Source organism: Microtus pennsylvanicus, chromosome 11 (assembly GCF_037038515.1).
Source record: "Microtus pennsylvanicus isolate mMicPen1 chromosome 11, mMicPen1.hap1, whole genome shotgun sequence".
Taxonomy (NCBI): Eukaryota; Metazoa; Chordata; class Mammalia; order Rodentia; family Cricetidae; genus Microtus; species Microtus pennsylvanicus.
In genome coordinates, this window is record NC_134589.1 from 52,431,423 (window position 1) to 52,458,489 (window position 27,067).

A 27,067-nucleotide genomic window follows, 5' to 3' on the forward strand; every position below is an offset into this window, starting at 1 on the left:
GGTGGGGGGGCCAGAGCCACAGGATGGCTTCCCCTCTGAGGGACGAGGAGGAGGAGGAGGAGGAGATGGTGGTGTCGGAGGAGGAAGAAGAGGAGGAAGAAGAGGGCGACGAGGAGGAGGAGGAGGTGGAGGCGGCCGACGAGGACGATGAGGAGGAGGACGAAGAGGGAGTACTCGGGCGCGGGCCGGGCCACGACCGGGGCCGCGACCGCCACAGCCCCCCCAGCTGCCACCTCTTCCCGCCGCCGCCGCCGCCGCCGCCGCTGCCGCCACCGCCACCGCCGCCCCCGCCGCCAGGTAAGCGTCCGCCAGACTCCCCGGGCCCGAGCGGAGCCGCCGAGCCGGGCACCTACAGTGCGGCCGAGCCGAGGCGAGTCCCGGGCGCCTGGCCGGTCCAGACGGGCCCCGCGGTCCGGGCGGCGGCGGCCTCGGGGCCAGGCCTCCTCCCCTCCCCCGCCGCACCCCTCCCCCGCCGCTACCGCGGTCGCCGCCGCCGCCCGGGCTGGAGAGCGCTGGGAGCGAGCTGCGCGCGCGGACCGGGCCACTTGGTCGCGGCTTTCGGGGGAGGAGATTTTTTTTTTTTTTCACCCTCGGCGGGGAGGGGGTAGGCAGGAAACGGCCGCGGCGAAGCCGGGGCCCCCTCCCCGGCCGAGCGAGGGACCGCGGAGACCCCGGCGACCGGACGGCGGCGTGGGGGGAGGGGCGCGTGGGGGAGGGGCGGCCGCGTGAGCGCCCCTCGGGCTCGGCCCCGGTGGGGTCGCACTGAAGCTGAGTGGGGTTCCGTGGGTGGCGCCGACGGCCACCCGACGTCCTCCGCACGGGACTTGGGCAGGCAGAGGTGGGACGGTGGCCGGCGGACCATCCCCTCCACCTGCAGGGACTTTGGTGCCCGCCAACTCAGGGGCGTGCGGTGGCACGCGGGGGAGGGGGCGTGTGAATGTTTGTGGCGGCTGATGTCTAGGGGCAGGTGGTGACCACACTCCACGCAGACCACTTCCTGGAGTAAGACTTAGACCTACCCTCCCTCCACTACCCCCAGCGGGCCGTGGAGATCTCAGGTCACTTCAGATTAGGGGAGACAGGAAAGTGTCTGGGGAGCCTGATGCCTCTGGCCCCACCCTCGGCATCTCTGCCCCAGGCTCTTTTGTGTCAAGTGCAGGCCCCTATCCCCCGTGACCCCGTCAGTCTGGGGTGGCCGAACTTCCCAGCTGTGACTCTCACGTGGCTGCCATTCACTGTCACTCTTTTGATGAAACCACCCACCCACACACCCTGACCACGTTGGGGGGCGTGAACTGCCCACCCAGCTGCTCTGTGCTTGACCGTCGCTCAGCACCCTTCTCCGAGATGACAAGTCATCGGGTATTCTGAGCAGCACGTCCAGCTGTGCTGGGGACAGACGTCCAGCAGACCCCCCTCCCCCGGTGGAGCGATTTCTGTCTTCTTTAGGATAGGTGTCCGTAACCTCTGACTGGGGACATCCACACCCCCAAGTCTCTGGCGGCCGAGGAGCACAAATGCACCAAACTTCCAAACGTTATTTGTGAAACTATCATATTGGCCAGTGTGACTTTGTGTCGCACATGTTGAGATAGCCTTTGGAGAGGGGGTATAAATGTGTTTAATGCTTTTCTGGGAAAAGCCCGTTACCCCTGCTAGGCTTACCCGAAAAAGGGGAAAAGTTTAGAAAAAAAGTTATTCCACGGAGCCCGCAGAATTCGCTTGGAGGGCGGAGGGTGGGGGGGGGAGGAATAAAAGAATCTGGGGAGAGGGTTGCCCGCAGGGCTGCCTGCGGCAAGGTGTGAAAAAGAGGGGAAAGAGGCTCGTCAGGTGAGTCAAGGGACCGGTAACTCTCGCCTGACTCTTCGGAACTCGGGTCTGGTTTTGATCCCAGGAACCGTGTGCCTGTAAGAGAGGAGAATGAACGAGTCTAAGGTCGACATGGGTCTTTGTGTGGCGTCCTCCCTCCCCCTTCTTTGCTTTCTGAACCCTTGAGAAACGTCAAATGCTTTTACATTTTTATATTTGAAATAAAACCTCACCTCCTCTGTCTCTCGGGGCAAGTTCATCCCCCATTCCAGCCCTCCAAGTCAAATAAGTGACCCAGATACACCCCCTCAGATGATTTTCTGAGGCAAAACTTTCGAAAAAATATTTTTAGCGTACTCATTATCCGTCTACCTAAGTGTGGGGAAAATAAGTCTCCTCTAAGGAGCCCTGTTCAGGCTGCCCGCCCTCGTCTCTTGCTGGAATATGAATTTGTACTCTTGAGAGCCTTCCATTGTTTTTCATTGCGACTGCTTTGATTCTCACCATTTTGTTTTACATTCTTACCCAAGACCAATTTTTATCCCTTCCCCCCTCGCTCCAGTCTCCTTACATTGTTAAACGTTTAAAATAACAGCATTCGTGTTGGTGGGGGAAGGGAGCAGGAAGCTAAAGAAAAAAAACCTCATTTCTTCCCCCTCCCCCTTCTGGCAAGTCTAGAGAAATAATATAACATAATATATAGATGTGATTCCTTGGGGGGTGGGGATGGGGGTGGGGAAATGATTGTGGGTGGTGCGGAAAATTCTGGTAGTTTCTTTGCAAAAGGTCTGAACATACAAACCCACCTCCTGCATTCAGTACGCATGTGCGGCAGACCTATTATGGAGGTTCGTTGTGGGGGAGGGAGGGGAATTTGAGAAAAAAATAAATATAAGTGTGAGAGATTGATGGCGAGATTAGGAGAGAGGGGCGGGAGGAACGCTCTCACCCAGGCTCCTCCCACAGGCCCTCCCGCCAGACTCCGCCCTCGCCCTCCCCACCTTCCCGAGATCTGAGCCGGGATGTGGGAGAGTCTGGGCTCGCGGCCAGCATTGAGAGGCTGCTGAGACAGAGGTTGGGGCTTAGATTTGCTTTATTACCCTCCCTTGCCTCTCCTCGCCTTTCTTCCCCTCTGCTGGCCACCGACGTCGGCCTAAAACCAAGAACCTCCTGCTGGACTGGGTGGGAAGTGGAGTTCACTGGCTTACTCGCCCCACACACCCAGGGTGACCCGGCGGGCCACTTCCCTGATCCTTAGCCAGTTGGCGTAGCCTGGCCTGCCCTTGCCACTTGCCCCGCGGTCTTCGTTTCCATGTTCGTGTTAACCCAAGTCCCTAGAGTTAAGGGGAGCCAGCTGCTGGGCATGACGTCTGACGTCCTGTTACAGCCGTGGATCAGTTTTCACACACGGCCTCTCTACAGGCAGCCTCTTTGCATACCCACACCCCCATCTTAGAGTGTCTTTGCTCACAGGGACACGGGATGGTGGAGGTAGAAGGAAAGGTAGCATCAGATCGGAAACCCAGGCCTGGGGTGTTAATTGTGGCTAATTTTCCTTGGCTGTTGAGAGGAGGATTGTGTGTCCTAGAGCGAGAGCCTGGGCCAAGCCCTGGCTTTCCCCTCAGGCTGCAGCTGCCTTTCCTTGGACAAGACAGGTCTGGCTGGTTAGTCTAGTGATTTGTGGAGGTGGTAGGTGAACTAGAGCACCGTTTCTGTGTGACATCCGTTTGTGGGGCATTAGGGCTTGTTCTGCAAGAAACCACTCTGGTCCCCAAGCTTCAGCAGACTGGCAGGGGTCAGGGAGAATGGGGTGGTGGGATATCAGGGAAGGACCCGTCCTGAGCCCTCTGTCAAAACCTTCTGGGGAGAGAGCCAGGGACATAGCTATGCTGAAGCAGGCACAGGTGTGTGTGTGTGTGTGCACGTGTGTGTGTAAATGAATTTGAGACTGCACATGTCACATGTGTCTGTCTGTGATTATATCCTTGTTTGTGTCCCTGTAATGTGTGTGTGTGTGTATGTGTGAGCGTGTGTGTGTGTGCATGTCTGAGAAAAATACAGAAGTGAAAGGTAAAGCCATGGATAAAGGGCACAGCCTCTGGGAAGAGATTTAGAGGCAGATTCCAGTCCTCTGGGAGAAGGACTGTTTAGGGAATTGCACAGACTTCGTTTTGCTGAGTTAGGGTATGAAGGAGGCAGGTACTGGTCCCGTGGGCAAGAGGGTAGAATGACTAGCTGAGAATTTCTTTTTCTCCAGTGCTGTGTTGGGGTGATTATCCAAGAAAATGTAAATAGAGGCCTCCCTCTTGGCAAAAAGGATGTCAGAGCCCCAGGGTGTTAGTGTGAGAACCCGGGTGTCCACCTTTGGCTCTCCCTTCTCAGCATCTGGCTTAGGGAGCTGCCAGCTTGTGTCTCCCTACTCCAAGTGCTGGGGTCAGGCCAGGCCAGCAGCTGGGCATGGCTTCCCCGGTTCCTGGGCAAGCTGCCAGCTGGCAAAGTGAGGGGGAAGGCAGGAGGAGCCCTGGCGAGGACTGAAAGGACCTGCCACAGTCTGAGCCGGTGGCCTAGAGTCTGGTCCCTTGTTAGTAGGAGGGGAGAAAAGGGAGTGGCTTGGCTGCTCTTCCTTTCTGACCCTTGACCTCCCATTCAGAACCAGAGGATCCCAGAGTACTAGAAACACTCTGTTTGCATCCGTTGGAGGGCAGTGAAATTTAGAGGAATTAATGCCTGGGTTCCTAGAGAGTGTGACTGAATCGGCAAGAAAGAGGACAATAAAGAACCTCAGGGATTGGGGTGCTTCAAGTTTAGGTTTTCTGGTGCTCTTCTCTCCAAAGATAAGGATGATATCCGGCTGCTGCCTTCAGCATTGGGTGTGAAGAAGAGAAAGCGAGGACCCAAAAAGCAGAAGGAAAACAAGCCAGGCAAACCCCGGAAACGCAAGAAGCTCGTGAGTACCAAGGGTCCCTAATGCTGTAACAAGGTGGGGTCCCCTTCCCAGAGACGACATCTTCTCTGTCCCTGGTTGCCTGAGCAAAGGTGTTCTTAAAGTCAAAAGACTCCATTCCCTCCCTCCTTTATTTCATCTGCATCTCTTGGACCTGGAACCCTAACCTCACGTGCTCCAAGCTGGTAAAACATCCAGTTGTCACTGTAACTTGCCCTGCAATCTGAAAGAAACAGTTGAGAGCTCGCTGGCTTGCCGAGGGACAGCTCAGTGGTACAGAACTTGCCTTACATGCTTAAGTCTCGGGTTTAATCCCCAATACAGAGGGAAGAAGAAAACCACAGTCTTGGAAGAAGATTGCGTGAATTCAGAGCCTAGAAGTCCTCTGTCTTCCTGGGCAGTTTAGTTAGCTCCCCATGCCTCAATTTCCTCTGTAAAAAAGTGAATAACTATAGATCAATTACTGTTTCATGGGATAGTTGTAAAGATGGAAAGAGATAGCCGGGCGGTGGTGGCGCACGCCTTTAATCCCAGCACTCGGGAGGCAGAGGCGGGCGGATCTCTGTGAGTTCGAGGCCAGCCTGGTCTACAAGAGCTAGTTCCAGGACAGGAACCAAAAGCTACAGAGAAACCCTGTCTCGAAAAATCAAAAAAAAAAAAAAAAAGATGGAAAGAGATAAAATATGTTTTGTGCTGAGAACAGTTCTTGGCACATGGCAAGAATTAATAGATGTTATTTTTGTTTCTCTTCCTTAGGACAGTGAAGAGGAATTTGGCTCAGAGCGAGATGAGTACCGGGAGAAGTCAGAGAGTGGAGGCAGCGAATATGGAACTGGACCAGGTCGGAAACGAAGAAGGAAGCACCGAGAAAAAAAAGAGAAAAAGACAAAGAGGAGGAAAAGGGGAGAAGGAGATGGGGGGCAAAAGGTGAGTACAGTTAGGAAGAGTGAGGGGTCTGCATCAGAGGTGCAGGCGAAGAGGGGTGCGGCCAGAACTGGGGTTGATAAAGCACGGGGCCTGGGCTGCAGAGGGGTCAGGAAGTTGGTGGAGACTGAGTGAGACATTGATGGATGAGAGGAGAGGGGCCAAGCAGCCCCACCTTACCCCCCGCCCCCGCTGTCCCCATCAGCAGGTGGAACAGAAGTCATCAGCTGCGCTGCTTCTGACCTGGGGCTTGGAGGATGTGGAGCATGTGTTCTCCGAGGAGGACTACCACACACTTACCAACTATAAAGCCTTCAGTCAGTTCATGAGGTACAGTGGAACTAGGAATCCTTTCAGATGAATGGTTACTATTGGTGTGCGGGCTTGGCCTCTCTGGAATCTGTTTAAAATCTAAGAAAATGCTTCCAGAGAAATTCATGGCATATGCACACAACATTTTCACATAATTTCAGTCTACTCTTGGTTTGGGATCTGTCAGTCCCAGCTAAGAGTCTGTCTTTCCTTAAGGTTGTGAGGGCAGAAGTCGTGAGTCTAGTACCACATTAGAGAACTTTCCAGAACTAGAAGGTAGTGAGGACAGGAAGGATTGAGTCTTCTGCTCCAGTAATTCCATCTTCCTCGCTGTAGCTTCTCTAGACTAGACCTGGGTGACACTGTTGTCTGAGAGTTTTTATTTCAAGTCTTTACAACCTTTTCTTTAGTCCTAGTAACAACACATCATGCATTGGTAGCAGTGGGATTTTAGCTATGGAGAAAGCCCATACTGAGGTTTAACACAGCAGTTTAGTGCCTTGGCTTCCACTTGGGCAAGATACTTAATTTCTTTGGTGCTCAGTTTCCTTATCTGTAAACTAGAAATGATACATACTTTGTAGGAGCCTGTGTGGATTTGGTGGGAAGTTGAATGCAAAGCCTTTTGCACCTAGACTCAAAACCTTTGGTACCTAGACTCAAGAGATGCTAATTGGTAGCTGTCCTTAGTGATGTCTTGCTTACACCCCTGCTAGAGACAGCCTGCTTCCCAGCACTGAGCGTCGCAGGTGTCCTCATAGGATTTTCACACACACACCTTTGAAGAAGATGCAATGTCTGTCTCTTTCAAACTATCCCAAGGGAGGCTGGGTGGTGGTGGTGCACGCCTTTAATCCCAGCACTCAAGAAGCAGAAGCAGGCAGATCTCTCTGAGTTCGAGACCATCCTGGTCTACAGAGCAAGTTCCAGGACAGCAGGGCTACACAGAGAAACCCTGTCTCGATAAACCACACACACACACACACACACACACACACACACACACACACAAAACTATCCCAAAGGAAACTTTCTTCAAGTTCCATAGAATTAAGTAAAATGTAGAAAAATCAAAGCAAGAGTGCCATTGTGCCACTGTGAGGATGGTGCTCAACAGGATCTATTTCCCTTTTCTTTTTGCTTAATTTACTACTTAATGTTTTTCTTAATAGGATGTATTCCCCCTACCCAGGATAGTTAGCACAGACTTAGTTGATATGGGAAGATGGCAGTATTCCCAGACCATCTGTGAAAGGTCTGGATTTTCTGCTTCTATATTTCCAGGCCCCTAATTGCTAAGAAGAATCCCAAGATCCCAATGTCGAAGATGATGACCATCCTGGGGGCCAAGTGGAGAGAGTTCAGCGCCAATAACCCCTTCAAAGGGTCAGCAGCTGCTGTGGCGGCGGCGGCGGCAGCGGCGGCAGCAGCTGTAGCCGAGCAGGTGTCAGCTGCTGTCTCCCCAGCCACCCCCATAGCACCATCTGGACCCCCCCCTGCCCTCCCACCACCCCCTGCTCCTGAAATCCAGCCCCCACCTATCAGAAGAGCCAAAACCAAAGAGGGCAAAGGTAGGAACCCTCATTTTCCAACCTCTGTTTCCCTGCTTTCCAAACTGCATGGCTTCATGACTAGCTCAAGTCTTCCCAGCCTTGATTGCTGGGGGGAGAGAGGGTTGCTGCCCGTGAAGGGGACACGAGGAAAGCCGTAGCCCAAGGCGCAGTCCAGAGTTCCCGTGACTTTTGTTCTTCCAGGATGTGTCATGGCCTATGGGTTTTCTCCTTTCCTCCCTATTCTCATTCAGGTCCAGGCCACAAGAGGCGGAATAAGAACCCCCGAGTACCTGATGGACGCAAGAAGCTTCGAGGGAAGAAGATGGCACCACTCAAAATCAAGCTGGGGCTGCTGGGTGGCAAGAGGAAGAAGGCAGGCTCGGTGAGTGGCTCTTCCTTGTCTGCTAAACATCCTGGTGTCAAGGGCTGAGATCCATGGGTAGTCCATGAGGTAAGCTGAGCGGGGAACCCACAGTCTAGGGGTGGAGGAGGTGGTGAGCAGAACCCAGCATGCCTCACTGACGGCAGCGGGGCTATGGGCAGTATGCTTTCCAGAGCGATGAGGGCCCGGATCCAGAAGCTGAGGAGTCAGACTTGGACAGTGGTAGCGTCCATAGTGCCTCAGGCCGGCCTGATGGCCCTGTCCGTGCCAAGAAACTGAAGCGAGGCCGGCCAGGAAGGAAGAAGAAGAAGGGTAAGGCTGTCACTGTGTGAGCCCCTCTGTCCACCCTCTTCTTCCCTTGCTGTCTTTCTTACTTCAGATTTTGACTTCTCTATTCAACCCTTCTCTCTGTCTCCCCTGAATCCCTTTCTTTCTTTTTCTGTTCCCTTTGACTTGACTGGGGTATATGACAGTCCTGGGCTGTCCCGCAGTGGCCGGGGAGGAGGAGGTTGATGGCTACGAGACGGATCACCAGGATTACTGTGAGGTGTGCCAGCAGGGTGGGGAAATTATTCTGTGCGACACCTGCCCTCGTGCCTACCACCTCGTCTGCCTTGACCCTGAGCTTGACCGGGCTCCTGAGGGCAAATGGAGCTGTCCCCACTGTGTGAGTACCTGGTGCCCTCAGGGTCCCACCTATCTCTTTTCTTCTTGCTTTCTGTTATGGTCTTCTGGGCTTCTTGGTAATAGGTAAACAAGATTCTGGAGTCCTGATTGGGTCCTTTCATCAAACCCTATTTCGACAGAGCCAGTGTTTTTGGAAAATGGGGATAACCTGTTTGGTAGGGCCCACGAGACTTCTGTGCACTTCTGGGACTCAGTCATCTTGGTTTTGCCTCAATTTTCCAGTCTCTCCTTATCTTCTCTCTCTCTCTTTTTCTCTCTCTGCTCTTGATTCCCAGGAGAAGGAAGGGGTACAATGGGAGGCCAAGGAAGAGGAGGAAGAGTATGAAGAGGAGGGGGAGGAAGGAGAGAAGGAGGAAGAGGACGATCACATGGAGTATTGCCGAGTGTGCAAGGACGGTGGGGAGCTGCTGTGCTGCGATGCTTGCATCTCCTCCTACCACATCCACTGTCTGAACCCCCCGCTGCCTGACATCCCCAACGGTGAATGGCTGTGCCCACGATGTACAGTAAGTGGGACTCTGTCCTTAACCTCACCATTGAGCCCCAACTTTCACCCATTCCTGGGTCCCAAACACTGAGCTTTTCCTTTCTTAGCCCCCACCCTTTGTTGTACCTTTGTCCTACCTAACAAGAGGCTCTCCTTGCCTTTTTCCTTCCTTTTTCTCTCATGTGTCCATCCTGAAGTGTCCTGTGCTAAAGGGCCGTGTTCAGAAGATCTTGCATTGGCGATGGGGGGAGCCGCCTGTTGCAATGCCAGCACCCCAGCAAACAGACGGGAATCCAGACGTCCCACCCCCTCGTCCTCTTCAAGGCAGATCAGAGCGAGAGTTCTTTGTCAAATGGGTGGGATTGTCCTACTGGCACTGCTCCTGGGCCAAGGAGCTTCAGGTACAAAGGCTATTGCTTGTCCTACCCTCAGGATTCTGCTGTCAGTCACTAGCTCGCTCCTCCCCTCTCCTCTGGGTTTCCATCTCCTTCCCCCTCGGCTTAGGCCTCAGGCCTCACACTCTTTCTGTGGTTCTTTTGGTCTCGTTTCATCTCTGTAGTTCTCACCCCTTTCCTCACTGCCATCTCCTTCTTACTTTTTTATTTCTTATCCGTCTTTGCTGTCTTAATCCCCCTTGTCTTGCCTCTTACATTCCTTAACTGCTCCCCCAGGCCTGGTCTTCTAACTCTGTCCTATCAGTTTTATTTATTTTTCACTATTGCTTTTATTACTCTTTGTTTTTTATCCACTTGCTTTCAAAGATCCCTTCTCTACAGCTCACATTGCTAGCCTCTTCCCTGCTGCCGTTTGTCTTTTTGAATTTGGACGCTGTCTCTTCTCCCTCCCTCTCTGCTCTCTCAGCTGGAAATCTTCCACTTGGTAATGTATCGCAACTACCAACGGAAAAATGACATGGATGAGCCGCCACCCCTGGACTATGGCTCTGGTGAGGATGACGGGAAGAGTGACAAGCGCAAGGTGAAGGACCCTCACTATGCTGAGATGGAGGAGAAGTACTACCGGTTTGGCATCAAGCCAGAGTGGATGACCGTCCACCGAATCATCAACCACAGGTGAGACTTGGTCCCTGGAAAGGCCCACCTGGACCATGACATGTTCTTACTCTGGCGATGGCCCTACATACACCAAATGACCACTTGACGTTTGGTAACTGTTTCTGCAGTTCCAGTCCTTCTGGCCTTGTTCTTCTGGGGCACTTGAGAAGCCAGGAGGAAAGCCCAGCCCAGGATTCTTTATTTGTTTCTAGTAGCATAGGGCCGGGGATGGGACAGGAAAGCCAACTGTGAGTGTTCGCAGTGTAGGTTCTACTTCTGCCTAGCACTAGCTCATTTATGCCAGAGCGCGAGTGATCAGATGGGGTATTTGTCGGTTCACTCGCTTGTGCCTCTACCCATGAGTGTCATATTAGACACTCAGAAATCCTGTCTGGGTCAGTGAGTGATGGAGCTCTCCGGGATGCGCTGTGATGGCTGACTTTTACATACCATCTTGAGAAGGCTAAGGTGGCAGATGCTGTGCTTGTTGGCACTTTATTTACTAGGACGCTGTGCAATGTGACCATACTATTTTTCTCTCTTGCTCCTCCTCTTGGCCTCCTGCCCAACAGTATGGATAAAAAGGGGAATTACCATTATCTTGTGAAATGGAAGGATTTGCCTTATGACCAGTCTACATGGGAGGAGGATGAGATGAACATCCCTGAATATGAAGACCATAAACAAAGCTACTGGAGACATCGGTGAGGGAGCCAGTACATAGAACCTGAAAATTAGGCTGCAAATGCAGTTTTACGCAGACCCAGGCCAGGGCAGTGGCAGCCTGGGCTCAGCCTTTGATGGCTCTGGTAGCAGTAGTCTGAGGAAGAGCGGTAAGATCTGGCCGGGCCTGGAAAGATGACCCAGCAGCTAAGGGCTCTTGCAGAGGATCTGAGTTCGGCATCCACATCTGAAGGCTTACAACCTTCTGTAACTCCAGATCCAGGGAATCAGATTCCTTCTGGCCTCTAAGGGTACCCACCACACAGACATGTGCATAGAAATCACACAGACATAAATAAAAATAAACTAAATATAAAAACATGAGAAGAGGAAATGGGATCTGGTCTGAGAAATGAGTAAGAGGTTACCTGGAGAAGGAGGATTGACTCTCAAGGTATAGTGAGGGGAGAAGGCTTGGGAGAAGGCCACAGGACGGCTTAGTGGGTAAAGGTACTTGCCATTCCGCCTGACAGCCTGAGTTTCATCCCCTAGAATCCACATGGTGGAGTGAGAGAATCAATTTTCACAAGTTGTCCTCTGACCTCTGCATGTAGGCCCTGACATGTGCCTGCACACACAAAATTTACATGTAGTTAGATTTAAAAAAAATCCTTGGAGAAAGAAACTGAGAGAATTTGAGCAGAGGTTTTGGGCAGAGGGAGGCAGATCTGGAATAGATTTAGGAAAGTGGGAGGGCTCCCGAGGACCAGGCCTTGCTCAGACACCCACTCTTTCCTCAGTGAGCTAATTATGGGAGAGGACCCTGCACAGCCTCGAAAGTATAAGAAGAAGAAGAAGGAGCTGCAGGGAGACGGGCCTCCCAGCTCACCTACTAATGATGTAAGTTCTCTCCGGTCGCTACAGCCGTGGGACTGAGTTCCCGAAGCCATCTGCGGCTCTGAGCAGTTGCTGTTCTCCATCGTGCACTCTTGCCCTCTTCAGAGGGCTTAGGGACTTGCTGTGGGAGCTGGAGTGCTTCCAGAAGTGGAGCCCAGTTCCCTCTGAGCTAGCCCTTCCTAGTGCTGGGTTTGCTTTAGGGGCCAAGGGGGGAAGTCTGAAGATTACAACTCAACTCAGGCCGTAGCTTAGGAAATTGTAATCCAGCTTGGGACAGAGCGGAAGAACCCTGAGCTGCTCCCTTGAACCTTGTGATGTCTTCACTCCTCAGCCTACAGTGAAATATGAGACCCAGCCGCGGTTCATCACAGCCACAGGAGGCACGCTGCACATGTACCAGCTGGAGGGGCTGAACTGGCTGCGCTTCTCATGGGCCCAAGGCACTGACACCATTCTGGCTGATGAGATGGGCCTGGGCAAGACCATCCAAACCATTGTTTTTCTCTACTCACTCTACAAGGAGGTGTGTGATGGAGTCTAGGCCCCGAGGGTGTGAGTCCTAGCCTAGTCTGGCATGGAGGATGGAAGGCTTTGGCAGGTAGCAGGCAGACTGGTGTGTAGTCCTAGAGCCAGGATTAATGGGATTCCACCCTTGACTCCCAGGGCCACACCAAAGGTCCCTTCCTGGTGAGTGCTCCACTCTCCACCATCATCAACTGGGAGCGAGAGTTCCAAATGTGGGCACCCAAGTTCTATGTGGTCACATACACGGGAGACAAGGACAGCCGGGCCATTATCCGAGAGAATGAGTTCTCCTTTGAGGACAACGCCATCAAAGGCGGGAAGAAGGCTTTTAAGATGAAGGTGAGTCTGTCTCCTGCTTCAAGATCCTCGGGTCTCTCATTTCTTTGTCCCAACAAGGAATTCCTCTCCTTGTCTTTGTGCCTCTGTAGTCCATCGTCGACTCTCTGGAAGCATGCCTGAGTCTGTCAGTACTGGGCATGGGGGTGGAAACTGAGAGCTATGGTTCTTGATAAAGGGTGGGGGCTGGGGGTGTGGGTAGGTGTGTGTAAAGGGTGGGGGCTGGGGGTGTGGGTAGGTGTGTGTAAAGGTGGGGGCTGGGGGTGTGGGTAGGTGTGTGTAAAGGTGGGGGCTGGGGGTGTGGGTAGGTGTGTGTAAAGGTGGGGGCTGGGGGTGTGGGTAGGTGTGTGTAAAGGTGGGGGCTGGGGGTGTGGGTAGGTGTGTGTAAAGGTGGGGGCTGGGGGTGTGGGTAGGTGTGTGTAAAGGTGGGGGCTGGGGGTGTGGGTAGGTGTGTGTAAAGGTGGGGGCTGGGGGTGTGGGTAGGTGTGTGTTAAGTGGCAGCTGAATGGGAAGTGGTTATGTTGGCAGAGAGAGGCTCAGGTGAAGTTCCATGTTCTCCTGACGTCATACGAGCTGATCACCATCGATCAGGCAGCGCTTGGCTCCATCCGCTGGGCCTGTCTTGTGGTGGATGAAGCTCATCGACTCAAGAACAACCAGTCCAAGGTGAGTGAGGTTCCAGACGGAGTCTGTGCACCCTCATGTGTCTTGACCCTTAAATCCTTTGGGGGAGTTGTAGCCTGGAAGGAAGGTTCCTGAACTATCTGGGGACAGGACTGTGTTGGGAGAAGCTAGAGATTTGGGGGTCTCTGATCTGGAGGGAAATGGGAATTCAGGAGCTGGCACTAGGAAAATGTCTGTGAGGTGAGGCAGTCACTTGCCACTGATAACCCTTTCTCCTGCCTGTCCCTGTCTCACTTTCTAGTTTTTCAGGGTCCTCAATGGCTATAAGATAGATCATAAGCTATTGCTGACGGGGACCCCGCTGCAGAATAACCTGGAGGAGCTCTTCCACCTTTTGAACTTCCTCACTCCCGAGAGGTTTAAGTAAGTGGCTCGCTAAGGGTGGTGGCAGGGAGGAAAGGCAACACCAGGAGTTCCAGTAGAAGATTCATCTGACGTAAGAAGTAGAGCCTGAGATCAGAGCAGGGACCTCTCATCTTGTGTGTTGTTTTACTTCTGTGTCTGCTAGCAACTTGGAGGGCTTCCTGGAGGAGTTCGCTGACATATCCAAAGAGGACCAGATTAAGAAACTACATGATTTACTGGGGCCACACATGCTGCGGAGACTCAAGGCAGATGTCTTTAAGAACATGCCGGCCAAGACGGAGCTCATTGTCCGAGTGGAGCTCAGCCCCATGCAGAAGTGAGACTTGGGACAGGCTCTCTCTACTTGGGAGTGAGGTTTGGGTGATAGTATCTTTCCAAGAGTTGGGACCAAGTAGCGCATTAGAAGTGGTTGCTGCTGGGAGTGGTGTCCCTTGCCTTTAATCCCAGCACTTGGGAGACAGAAGCAGATAGATCTCTGAGTTTGAGGCCAGCCTGGACTACAGTTCCAGGATAGTGAGTTTCAGGATAGCCAGGGCTACACAGAGAAACCCTGTTTCAAAAGAAAGAAAGAAGGAAAGAAGGAAGGAAGGAAAGAAGAAAGGAAGGAAAGAAAGAAAGAAAAATGAAAAAGAAGTGGTTCCTTTCTTATTATCCCCTGTATATCCCTATCCTTGTCTTTAGGAAATACTATAAGTACATCCTAACTCGAAATTTTGAGGCCTTGAATTCACGAGGCGGCGGGAACCAGGTGTCCCTGCTTAACATCATGATGGACCTTAAGAAGTGCTGCAACCACCCGTACCTCTTCCCTGTGGCTGCCATGGTAACATTATGAGCAGGGAGCTGAGCGCATGGCTGATTCTCTGGGAGGGTCTGTGTTGAGCAGAGAGGTGGAGCTGGGTTGTTGGGCCCAGGTTCTGACCTTGGAAGGGTAGGAACTGAAAAGTGTGGGAGCTGTATTAAGCTTTTGGCTTCTCTAGGCAAAGTAGCAGGAGTAAGGAGTATGTTTCCTGACCCTCTTCTCCATTCCCCCACTTTTCAGGAGTCTCCAAAACTGCCCAGCGGGGCTTATGAGGGTGGGGCACTCATTAAGTCATCAGGGAAGCTTATGCTGCTGCAGAAGATGCTGAGAAAGCTGAAGGAGCAAGGACACAGAGTGCTCATCTTCTCACAGGTGCCTGTCCCGCCTGCTCTCTCCATCGCTGTCCTCCGCTGCCATTCGCCAGCCCTGTCCTCATTCCTGTGGCTGCTCTAATATGAAAGACTGAGATCCTGCTCATAAGCATGTCTTGACTCAGGCAGGCAAAGCAACACATGCCTGCAATCCCTGAAGTTGGGATGCTGAGGCCGAAGCCAGTCTAAACATAGAGACACCCTATATTCAAATAATGAAAAGGGAGGACAAGTGGCTGGAGAAGCTTCATTGAGAGAGCCTTTGCTAGCTTGTAGGAGGCTATGATTGATCCCTAGCTCTGGAAAACAAATAAGATGAAATGAAGAAGGTCTGGGTCGGTTGAGGTGGTGCATACCTCTCAGCCAGGCCGACACAGCAAATCCTCATCTGTAAACACAAAACAAAAGGCCTGACATGCCTGGCTCATCCTTGCATCTGATCCCTGTTCTAAGACTAGTATAGTCGTCAGCCTTGTGAGAAAATACCGGTAGGGAATGCTGGCCCGTTAGGATGTTGATGAAAGAATCCCTCCACTTTGGAGAAAGCTACAGTCCAGTTTTATGAGTTTTTCAAAATATTTATAGGTTTCTCAGAAACCTTTTCATGGTGATAAGAAATGGTCTTAAATCAAGAGTTTGACTAGAACAGTGAGAACTTGGGAGGTGGTATGAATTTCCTGGGAGCTTGAGGCGGGGTGGGTTTCAGTACAAGACTTGGGGATGGACCTTAAGAAGTGCTGCAACCACCCGTACCTCTTCCCTGTGGCTGCCATGGTAACATCACGAGCAGGGAGCTGAGCGCATGGCTGATTCTCTGGGAGGGTCTGTGTTGAGCAGAGGGGTGGAGCTGGGTTGTTGGGCCCAGGCTCTGACCTTGGAAGGGTAGGAACTGAAACCCAAGCTACTGTCATGACCTTTGGACTCCTACTGTCCTGTGTTTTAGATGACCAAGATGTTAGACCTTCTGGAGGACTTCCTAGACTATGAAGGCTACAAGTACGAACGCATTGATGGCGGCATCACTGGTGCCCTTAGGCAGGAGGCCATTGATCGGTTTAATGGTGAGGATGAATGCTTTGGTCCCTGTGGATATGGAAGGCCTGAGAACTTCAGCCATGTCCCTGGGATGGGGGATGGTGGAAACTTAGACTTTGGAGTTGTGATATAATGATTTATAGTTAGAGCATCTAGCAGCTGGTGGTAAACTTGGCCTAATTCTCACCTCCTAGCTCCTGGTGCCCAACAATTCTGCTTCCTCCTGTCCACCCGAGCTGGGGGCCTGGGCATCAACTTGGCCACAGCTGACACTGTTATCATCTTCGATTCTGATTGGAACCCCCATAATGACATCCAGGTGGGAACCTGCACCCTAAATCCCCTCTTAACATTCAGCAGGTTGATATGGGTTCATGGAGGAGGCTGTCCTGCTCAGGTGTGGGTTTGAGGAAAGAGGAGAAGGCCTTTCCCTACCAGCCTCCTTTTCTGACCGTGTGCCAGCTTCTCTGTGCCACTCCCCTGGCTGACCCCCATCCTCTCCTGCCGCTGTAGGCCTTCAGCAGAGCCCATCGGATTGGCCAGGCCAACAAGGTGATGATTTACCGTTTTGTGACCCGAGCGTCTGTGGAAGAACGGATCACACAGGTGGCGAAGAGGAAAATGATGCTGACGCATCTGGTGGTGCGGCCAGGCCTGGGCTCCAAGGCCGGTTCCATGTCTAAGCAGGAACTGGATGACATCCTCAAATTTGGCACTGAGGAGCTATTCAAGGATGAAAATGAGGGTGAGAGCTTTTTCTACAGCTCCCTAAAGGTAGTCCCTGTTCTCCTCTGAGGAAAAGTACATTCTGAAGCAAACAGACAGCAAACAGACAAATAAACAAAAAAAAACACTTCTCTCAGCCTGTGAGGGGAAAAAAAAAACCCTGTCTAGTAGTCCTGAGAGAAGGGCTGGCCACCTAAGGAAACAAAGCAAAGAACCCTTGACATGCATTCCCATGTCATGGGAACGGTTCTCTCCAGGGCCCAGTGAGGAAGAAGAGTGGAGCATCTCACCCATCCTAAGCTACCTGATCTTCTGGCTAGAGCCTCAAGTCTTTTCTGTCCATGTCTCTGCCAGGAGAGAATAAGGAGGAAGATAGCAGTGTGATCCACTATGACAACGAAGCCATCGCTCGACTGCTGGACCGGAACCAGGATGCAACCGAGGATACTGATGTGCAGAACATGAATGAGTATCTCAGCTCCTTCAAGGTGGCACAGTATGTTGTGCGTGAAGAAGACAAGGTAAGAGGCTTTGGGGCCACACCCTGTCTCTCCAAGGCCATTTCTGAAGGGCAGTGAAATTTTCTGCACTCTTAGTTTTGGATTATTTCCCTCATCCTGGCCCCCAGCAAAAAGCAGCAGTAGACCTCAAACAATTTCTCACTCCTATAGATGAGACTGGACTTTGGAGAGAGACATGGACACAGAAAGTTCTGGTAGTCACAGAGCTACTAGAGTCTGTGGGAGGAAGCAAGGGGAAGTGGAGGAGAGATTTAGCAGAGCCAGCACATTGCAAGGAAGAGGTGATGAGAAAAGGTGCAGTGTCCAGAAGCTGGATGCAGACCCGAAGACAGGTCAGGCAGCATTGAGCAGGATTTGGTCTATGTAGAAGAGAGAAGGAGTTTGATGCAGCCAAAGTGAGAGGGAGGCGCCAGCCTTGACTCTGCTGCCTTTCAGATTGAGGAGATCGAGCGAGAGATCATCAAGCAGGAGGAGAATGTGGATCCCGACTACTGGGAGAAGCTGCTGAGGCATCACTATGAGCAGCAGCAAGAAGACCTTGCCCGAAACCTAGGCAAGGGCAAGCGGGTTCGAAAGCAGGTTAACTACAATGATGCTGCTCAGGAGGATCAAGGTGAGGGCTGCCCCTGACCAGAGATGGGAAGGGAAGATGTGATGGAGAGAGCTTTGATGGAGCTTTTGATGGAGGTCAGGGCTATAGAGCAGGCAAGAGGCCAGCGATCTGGAAGGGTCGAAAGGAACTTTTTTAAGCCAGATGGATTTGTGGGGATTTCACTATTTAGTGACTACAGGAGGAAGGCTGTGAAGACCCTGGGACTTCACAGTAGTCTTAGAGTAACTTTGACGGAAGTCCTCTGGTAAATAGGAGGTATCCAGAGACTAAAGATGGCTATGGACATAGGGCTAAAGGATGCAACCCAGCATCTCCAGCAGGACCAAGGCCTGGGTGGAGGTGGAGAAATGTCCAGGAGGGCCTCAGTATGGTAACCGCTGACCGTGGACCCCTCTGTCCTCACAGATAACCAGTCAGAATACTCAGTGGGGTCGGAGGAGGAGGATGAGGACTTCGATGAGCGTCCTGAAGGTGGCCTCTTGTCTTGACTTCCTGTCTCAGTCTTTCAGTTTCACTTCCTAGCCTTCTCTAAGCCCACTATTTTTTTTCTTTTTGTGTCACATTTGGAGCATCCAGCCCTGTGCTATCAGATGCTTTCACAAGAGAGGTAGTGAAGCCTGCTGATGCGTACCTGCAGGCCCAGATACTAGGAGGCTTAGACGGGATCGCTCAAGTTCAGGAGTTGGAGGCCTGGGCAACACAGACCTCATCTGAAAGCACAAACACACATATGCCAAAACTAAACAGGAAGATTGTTATTTTACTTTCCCATGAGTAACATTGTCTCTCAGATCTTTGTTATTAATTTTTGAATATGACTTCTTTGAGCTTTGCTAGGTAGTATTGCTGGCAACATGCCTGGAAGAGAATTAGAAACATGACACAGGCTAGCCCCGGGTTTTATGTATTACGGGGATGGGTGCAGAGGAAGACTGTGGCCTTAGGGGAGGTGGTGACCACTGACCAGTGCCACCCTTCCCCTTAGGGCGTCGACAGTCAAAGAGGCAGCTCCGAAATGAAAAGGACAAGCCGCTGCCTCCATTGCTGGCTCGAGTTGGGGGGAACATTGAGGTGAGACTCTGGCCCAGGCCCCTGCATGATCTCTAAGGAGAAAATGGTGGCAGTGGGAGGTGGAGAGTGGATTAGGATTGAGGACTGGGTCACCGGGGGTAGAAAGGACTTCAGACTTCTAATCAATCCTGGCCCTGCCCCTCCCCACCTTCAGGTACTGGGATTCAATACCAGACAGCGGAAGGCGTTCCTTAACGCTGTGATGCGCTGGGGGATGCCGCCACAGGATGCTTTCACCACACAGTGGCTAGTGCGGGACCTGAGGGGCAAGACCGAGAAAGAGTTTAAGTGAGTGGGGTTGGATTCAGTGGGTCTCAGAGCTCTGGGTATTCCTCTCTTGTCTTGGCTACCATATGATGTGACCTTACTCAGCTGAGCGCCACCTCCTACCTTATAAACACGTCCAGGCTCGATTTCCTGGGATGTGGGCTCAGCCTACCCCACTTCCCCTCAACAGAGCCTAGAGTAAAGGGGCCAAGCCTCTCCCTCATGGGAAGGGTGTTTGAGGAAGGAGCCTCACCCAGGCTAGCCTGGCCTCACATTTACTTGGCCATGATAACTTGGCAGGAGGAGCTGGTGAACAGGATGAAAAACTGACTGATGGGGCCAAGTCCCAGGAGATGCAGTGGGGGGCTGGGCTGATGGGGAAGGTCCATGGATGAGTTAGGACATGGAGGGAGACACAAGTGAGAGGCCTATGGGGAGTTAAAGTTCAGGAGGTCAGTGATCTCTGCATCTCCCTCATTTCCTGAACACCCCCTAAGACCTTGCAATCTTCCTTCTACCCCCACGCTCTTCAGGGCCTATGTGTCTTTGTTCATGCGCCATCTCTGTGAACCTGGAGCAGACGGCTCAGAAACCTTTGCCGATGGGGTCCCTCGGGAGGGGCTGAGCCGCCAGCAGGTGTTGACCCGCATTGGAGTCATGTCTCTTGTCAAGAAGAAGGTATCAGTCTTTCCTCACTCAAGCGTCTGGGCAGCTGCTTGGTCTCTGTCCTTCCTCTGTCTCTCATCTCTTCCTTCTAGGTCCGGCTGGTGTGCTACAGAGGGACTAGGGCTTCCTGCACACCAGCACCAGTTACTGACCCTTGTGCCTGCTCACTTCCTTCCCCAGGTGCAAGAGTTTGAGCACATCAATGGACGCTGGTCAATGCCGGAGCTCATGCCTGATCCTAGTGCTGACTCCAAGCGCTCTTCCAGGGCTTCCTCCCCAACCAAAACATCTCCCACCACCCCCGAGGCGTCTACAACCAACAGTCCTTGCACCTCTAAACCTGGTAATTGGGAGTCAGGATGGTGGGGGAAGAAGTGCAGTCAGATGTCAGGGTGGAAGACCCGCTTCCCCTCCTGGTTCCCCGAATTAGGCTGTTTGTGTGATTGTAATGAGATACATGAAGATGAACAACTTTATACAGGGAATACATTTATTTGGGCTCATGGTTTTAGAGGTTTGAGGTCAACAGCTGCATCTGGTGATCACCTTCTTGCTTGCAGAATCCCAAGGTCACACAGGATATCGCATGCTGAAATGCAGAGAGCATGTGTGTAGATTCTTCCCTCTCCGTCTTCTGAAGAGTCAACAGGATTCAGTTGTGGGGGGCTTCACCCCTGACCTTACCCAATCCTGATTATTTCCTCCAAAACCCACCTGTAAATACTGTCCTTAGATTCAGAATCTACCATTTTAGTACTTCACACTGGGCATTAAATGTCAGCACATGAACCAACTCTTGGAGAACACTCAGGCCATATCCAAACCATAGCACTCTGCCTTCACCACAGCTACTCCCGCTCCGAGTGAGAAAGGAGATGGGATACGGACACCTCTGGAGAAGGATGACACTGAAAACCCAGAAGAGAAGCCAGAGAAGAATAGCAGGATGGGGGAAAAGGTGGAGACAGAGGTGTGTGGACACCTAGATCTCTCTGAGGAGGCGGAGTGGAAGGTCTGGAGGGCTCTTGGTAACTAGCTACCTTTAGCTCATCTTGACTCCACTGTCCTTCACCAGGTTGATTCTCCCAGCCCAGCCCCATCACTTGGAGAACGGCTAGAACCAAGGAAGATTCTCTTAGAGGATGAAGCACCAGGGGTGACTGGAGAGGTGGAGCCTGAACCTGGGTACCGAGGAGACAGAGAGAAGTCCGGTGGGTGATTATCCCAGTGCTCCGGAGTTTCGGAGTTCCATCTTCTGGAGTTGGGATGAGAGTAACATCCTCCCTTCCTATCTCTTGACTCTTTCCACAGCCTCAGAGCCAACACCAGCAGAAAGGGGGGAGGAGAAACCGTTGGATGTACAGGAACACAGGGAGAGGCCGGAGGGGGAAACAGGGGATTTGGGCAAGAGAGGTAATGGGAGGAAGGACTGGATACCTGAGTCCCTAAGGGAACCAGGGGAGGTGGAATCTTGGGAAACCAAATGCCTGAGCCTTGGGTGGGTAGTTGTTTATGTATTAAGTAGTCCTGGGACTTAGTAGAGGCTGTCCTGAGGTGTGAGCTTTGCTCTCTTTGGCCTAGCAGAGGATGTCAAAGCTGAGCGGGAGCTCCGACTTGGGCCTCCTCGAGATGAGCCACGGTCCAATGGGCGCCGTGAGGAGAAAGTGGAGAAGCCGAGGTTCATGTTCAATATTGCTGATGGTGGTTTTACAGGTGCGAATTGTCGACTGTTACCTGCTCCTCACTGTCCATTCTGGGCTTTCTCATTGTGCCTGAGGCTGCCTGCTCCATTGAATTCCAAGTCCTTCAGTGAGATGGTGCATGCTGACAATGGGCCTTCCCTCTCATCTCTAATACGATTTTTTGTTTTAACCCTGATGTGAGCCTGTTTTTATTTTTTATTTATTTATTTATTTATTTTGGTTTTTCGAGACAGGGTTTCTCTGTAGCTTTAGAGGTTGTCCTGGAACTAGCTCTTGTAGACCAGGCTGACCTCGAACTCACAGAGATCCCCCTGCCTCTGCCTCCCGAGTGCTGGGATTAAAGGCGTACGCCACCACCGCCCTGCTATGTTTTTAATTAACTTTATTTCTTACTGCCTAACATAATGTTTTCCCACTTTTTAAATTTTTTTCAGTTTTATGTGTCTGTGTGTTTGCCTGCATGTATGTGTATGCACCACGTGTGTATAAACCGTTAGAGGTCAGAAGAGGGTGCTGAATCCCTGTAACTGTAGTTATAGATGGTTGTGAGTTACCGTGTGGGTGCCGTGAACTGAACTCTGGTTCACTGTATGAACAAGTGCTCTTAACCACTGAGCCACCTCTCTTACCCACACCCTACTCAGTTCCTAGGGAGCATTTAGCATTCTGCCCTCACTCAGCTTTCCATCCATACATGCCTACTGGGGTAGATGCGGGTCACAAGCCTCTGATGCTTCTCTCTTTGCAGAGCTTCACACACTGTGGCAGAATGAAGAGAGGGCAGCTATTTCCTCGGGGAAGCTCAACGAAATCTGGCACCGAAGACATGACTATTGGCTCCTGGCTGGGATCGTCCTGTATCCTTGTACACATGTACGATTAAGAAAGGTCTCTCAGCTGGGAGAGGTGTCTTGGTCATGTTTCTGTTGCTGAGATAAACAACATGACCAAAAGCAGCTTCAGGAGGAAAGGGTTTATTTCATCTGACAACTTAAAATGCGTCTTCCAGGGAAGTCAGGGCAAGAACTTGAAGCAGGAACTCAAGGTAGGAACCTGGAGGCAGGAACTGATGCAGGGGCCATGGAGGAGTGATTACTGGCTTGCCCTTTACGGCTTGCTCGGCTTGTTTTCTTTTCTTTCTTTCTTTTTTTAGTTGTTTTTATTGAGCTGTGTATTTTTCTCCACTCCTTTCCTTCCTCCCCCTCCTCTTCTACCCTTTCCCATGATCCCCACACTCCCAGTTTACTCAGGAGATCTTGTCTTTTTCTACTCCCCATGTAGAGTAGATCCATGTATGTCTCTCTTAGGGTCCTCATTGCTGTCTAGGTTCTCTGGAATTGTGAATTGTAGGCTGCTTTTCAGCCTGCTTTCTTATAGCATCCTGAACCACCTGTCTAGGGGTGGCATCACTCACAATGGGCAGGGTCTTCCCACATCAATCATTAATTAAGAAAATGCCCTATAGATTTGCCTGAAACCAGACCTTATTTTGGCATTTTCTCTATTGAGGTTCCACTCCCCATATAATTCTAATGAGAAAAACTAGCCAGGACAGAGGGGAGCTACGGGTTGAAGAAGGGCCTACACTTAGGGCAGAGACTTGTACCCCAGTCTGGGGAAATCTGGCCAATAAGAAGAAATGTTCACAGTCAAGACCATTCAGTTAAATTCCTTGATAGTTCCTTTTCCTCTGCTGGCAGTCATGGCTATGCCCGGTGGCAAGACATCCAGAATGATGCTCAGTTCGCCATTATCAATGAACCATTCAAAACTGAAGCCAATAAGGGGAACTTCCTGGAGATGAAAAATAAATTCCTGGCCCGGAGGTTCAAGGTGGGGATAAAGAGGAAAGAAGTAGGGTGAGAAAGGCCTTGGGTCAGAAGTCATCCAAAGGGAGCGTTAGCATCTTGAGAGTTGGCTAAGACCCAAGTGATGGAAACTGTGGTCTGCATTGGAGTGCATGTGGCATTTCCTGGGCCAAGAGTGGGACAGAGTAGCTCTCTAGTGCTGTGTCCTGTCCCTCTGCTCACCTCTGTGTTCACCTCTATCCTGTGCCCTTAGCTCCTGGAGCAGGCGCTGGTGATTGAGGAGCAGCTGCGGCGGGCGGCCTACCTGAACCTGTCACAGGAGCCGGCGCACCCCGCCATGGCCCTCCACGCCCGCTTTGCCGAGGCCGAGTGCCTAGCCGAGAGCCACCAGCACCTCTCCAAGGAGTCGCTGGCAGGGAACAAGCCAGCCAACGCCGTCCTGCACAAGGGTAAGGGCCGCGGTGGCCCCGCGCGGGGGAGGGCCCACAACGCTGCGTAAGTCTTCACCCCGCACCCCTCAAAATCTACCCACACCCTTGCCCCCTTACCCCTCTACCCTCTGAACCACTCCCCTCTGGCCTCTAACCCCACCTCTGACCCAGCTGGCATCCTTTTGGGTTTTAACCTTTATTCCTTGTCCAAGCCCATTCTCCCTACCTGATAGATAGGGTTCACATCAGTGACCAGTAGGTACCAGTCACCTTATTCAGTGAGACCTCATCCCTGGGAGTGCGCCTGCCACGATCCTGATAGTTTTAGTTTATGTGTTTATACACAAATGTTCTTAGCTTTGATACCACAGATCACTATCTTAGCACCTCATTTATCCCATGAAGTAAAAATTCCTGCCCATCCACCCTTGACCGTACCCCATAAAACTTTCCTTAACCCTCAACCTCTTCTCCCATATCCTTCTACCTTGATAATTGTAGCTTAAGTCCCAGAGCCATCTTAACCACCTAACAGAACATGTCTGCCTTAGGTCCTTCTATGTAACACTGACCCTTAACTTCTCTCCCCTATTATGTATTAAAACTGATTCCTTAAATCATACTACCCCATGCCTCCTGTTTCCTCCCCACGATCCCCAACCCCTAAGCCTCCCTTTTCCCATATGGGATGTTCTGACAACCCCCGACCCCATGTTTTCCAATGTCTTTCCCTTCCTCTTTTCCATATTCCTTTCTCTTCTTTATTTCCATCTGTCCTATGTGGTATCTGGCCTGAAACTTTCCTCCTCTGAATCACTCTTTTTCTGTCTACTTCCTGTCATTTTTGTCACTTGGTCTGTGGTCCTTTCATGTCTGTGTCCTCTCTTTCTGACTGTCCTTGTCCATCTGACTGTCACTTTTCTGGCTCCATCTCTCTCTTTCCATCTTTCTCTTGCTCTTCTTTCTCTGTGGCCCGGGCCCCAGTTCTGAACCAGTTGGAGGAGTTGCTGAGCGACATGAAGGCAGATGTGACCCGCCTGCCAGCCACGCTGTCCCGAATACCCCCCATCGCAGCCCGCCTTCAGATGTCCGAGCGCAGCATCCTCAGCCGGCTGGCCAGCAAGGGCACAGAGCCTCACCCCACACCGGTAACCCTCTTTCCCTAACTTGTTACCCTGTCAGTGCCACACACACACACACACACACACACACACACACACACACACACACACACACACTCCATCAGAATCCTACATATGTGGAGAAACAACCTGTTACAGTAGGCTTCACCTTGAGTCTCCCTGCCTGCACCACAACCTCTAGTCATTCTGGAGCGTGATTCCTCTCCTCTAGACTATGGACTAACTAACCTCAGCTTGCTCTCTATTCCAGGCCTTTCCCCCGGGTCCTTACGCCACTCCACCGGGATACGGGGCAGCCTTCAGCGCTGCACCCGTAGGGGCCCTGGCCGCCGCAGGCGCCAATTACAGCCAGATGCCTGCAGGGTCCTTCATCACAGGTTAGATGTGGTTCTGACTCCTTGCTTCTCCCTCACTTTTGCCAAACTTCATCCCTGCTTGACTCCCTTGTCCTGCTTTAAACCCGTCTCTCTTCCTTGTAAGTGTCTACTGTTTTATGGAAGAGTAGTTCTGGGCTTGTTACAGCCATTCCTTGTATCCCCGTGACAAAACTCTCCAGCAGTCAGGAGGCCGAGGCAGGATTCCTGAGAGTCCTCAGGCCAGCCTGGGCTGTGTGGGAAAGCATCCTGGTGTGGTGGCACATGCATTTAATCCCAGCACTTGGGATATCTCTGAGTTCCAGGACAGCAAGGGCTATGTGGAGAGACTCTTTCTCAAACAAAACAAAACTGAGAAACCCAAAGCCTAACCCACTCGAACTCCCTCTACCTGGTTTCCTTAAGGAGAGTGAATGTGAACTCAGAAAGGCTGGGGAATCAGACCCGGCCGGGCCGCGTGCTGGCACAAGAGGAATCTGAGGAGGAGGGTCCCTAAGACAAGTCAGAGTGACAGGAAGTGACATGGCAGTAAGGATAGGCTGACCTTTCCTAATTTGTCTCCCCAAACAGCCACCAACGGCCCTCCAGTGCTGGTGAAGAAAGAGAAGGAAATGATGGGGGCGCTGGTGTCAGACGGGCTGGATCGGAAGGAGTCCCGAGCAGGGGAGGTGATCTGTATAGACGACTGACTGGCTCTCAGGCCTGCCCTTCACCTAGGCCTCGGCCCCGGAGCCGACCCACATCTCAGGCCTTGGGGCCTGCTGCCAACCCTCCACCCTCCCCACCCCTTGGGCCACCGCTGGGCTAGGAGCCCTTTTGCCCCTCTATAACTTCTCCCTTCAAGAAGGACCCCTATCTCTCTCCACCTCCACACACCTTTCCCACCAAACCTTGAAGACTGTGCTGGTGTGAAGAGGTCTGGGTGGGAGATGGTTAGCGGGGTCTTCCAGTACCCTTACTCCCCACACCAAATACACAGCTTCCCACTAAATGATTGTCGGGAGGGAAGAGGTGGCACCTCTCCAGTCCTTTACTGCAGTACCACCTCCGCCTCCTACCAAAGTGGGGGATTAGCCTTGCCTGGCCCATAGGAACTTTGTGAGAAGAATAACAGAAAGGAGGGGACTTCATTACAGAGGGATGGAAATAGCACCGGGAGAAAGAAGGGGAGAGGAGAGGTGGCTGCCTCTTCTACATGGAGGGTGCAGCTGCAAGAGAGGGAGCTGACTGCTGTTCAGCCTCAGAATAAAGGCGCTGTTTAGTGGCTCAGTCACCTTGTGTGTACCAGCATCTTGCGTTAGGAACCTTTCTCCTCCCTAGGGACCAAGGACCCCCCCCCCCAAAGAGTAACGATTGGGTAATAATCCCCCAAGCCAAAGAGGAGCTTCCCAGCCTGTTCTAGGAACCCTAGAAAGGGTGGGAGAGAATACAGAGGGCCACACATGGGGGAAGACCCCCACTCTGGGGCTCAGGTTTCTGGGGGACTTAAATCCTCCCTCCTCAAGGCCTGGATACAGACTAAATTTGAGTAGGTCAGGCCAGGTGCCTAGTCAGGAGACTACCTTGCCTGTGGGACCAGAGCAACATAGTGGCTAACAGGCTAGGGAGATATGGGCACATTCCCTCCACGGAGGGGCCAGGGAGCGGCAGTTTGCATGGGGAACCCCCACTTCCTCCTTGCTGCCCCTGTCCCAGTCTCTTCGCTCCCACTCCTGGGCTGTCCCAATCCCTCTTCTGTATCAGGTTATCGGTTGTACATATAAATTATACTTTCCTTTCTGTGTGCTGTCATTTTTGCCTGCGGAGGGGGATTTTCTTGTATGGAGGGAAAGTAAGATTATTGCTTTGTACTGTTTCATCTTAATAACCCCCCCCTTTTATTTTGGATTTTGAGACAGGGTTTCTCTCTAGCC

At 52.0% G+C, this 27,067-nt stretch overlaps 1 protein-coding gene and 1 non-coding gene across 11 annotated transcripts; both read left to right on the top strand.

The window, feature by feature from the left end:
• Positions 1-26,933, top strand: Chd3 (chromodomain helicase DNA binding protein 3). 10 transcript variants are annotated; one of them, XM_075992052.1, is made up of 40 exons: positions 1-297; positions 4,644-4,756; positions 5,510-5,680; positions 5,883-6,007; positions 7,274-7,560; positions 7,794-7,924; positions 8,086-8,236; positions 8,398-8,591; positions 8,887-9,117; positions 9,296-9,499; positions 9,960-10,171; positions 10,726-10,857; positions 11,617-11,716; positions 12,045-12,236; positions 12,377-12,577; positions 13,103-13,240; positions 13,500-13,621; positions 13,767-13,940; positions 14,306-14,447; positions 14,667-14,798; positions 15,741-15,858; positions 16,027-16,151; positions 16,346-16,577; positions 16,913-17,079; positions 17,515-17,692; positions 18,098-18,163; positions 18,678-18,763; positions 18,918-19,051; positions 19,564-19,708; positions 19,877-20,039; positions 20,545-20,666; positions 20,772-20,907; positions 21,008-21,109; positions 21,278-21,409; positions 22,148-22,256; positions 23,100-23,232; positions 23,461-23,702; positions 24,623-24,786; positions 25,031-25,157; positions 25,725-26,933. In XM_075992052.1, the coding sequence occupies exons 1-40, from the start codon at positions 24-26 to the stop codon at positions 25,960-25,962; spliced, it is 6,345 nt and encodes a 2,114-aa protein (XP_075848167.1). In that variant the 5' UTR covers positions 1-23; the 3' UTR covers positions 25,963-26,933. The 10 variants fall into 10 exon arrangements, with proteins under 10 accessions (XP_075848167.1, XP_075848172.1, XP_075848168.1 ...); XM_075992057.1 differs by having other exon boundaries at positions 23,461-23,656; XM_075992053.1 differs by having other exon boundaries at positions 21,281-21,409.
• Positions 19,169-19,307, top strand: LOC142832071 (small Cajal body-specific RNA 21). The gene has a single exon (XR_012907162.1).
• Positions 26,934-27,067: the final 134 nt, after the last annotated feature.

Bases quoted from the DNA above. Each gene is read 5' to 3' on its own strand.
- Chd3 (XM_075992052.1), top strand. From the start codon at position 24: ATGGCTTCCCCTCTGAGGGACGAGGAGGAGGAGGAGGAGGAGATGGTG. The intron at 18,764-18,917 runs GTGAGACTCTGG...CCCCACCTTCAG, and splicing joins GAGTTGGGGGGAACATTGAG to GTACTGGGATTCAATACCAG. The intron at 24,787-25,030 runs GTAACCCTCTTT...TCTCTATTCCAG, and splicing joins CAGAGCCTCACCCCACACCG to GCCTTTCCCCCGGGTCCTTA.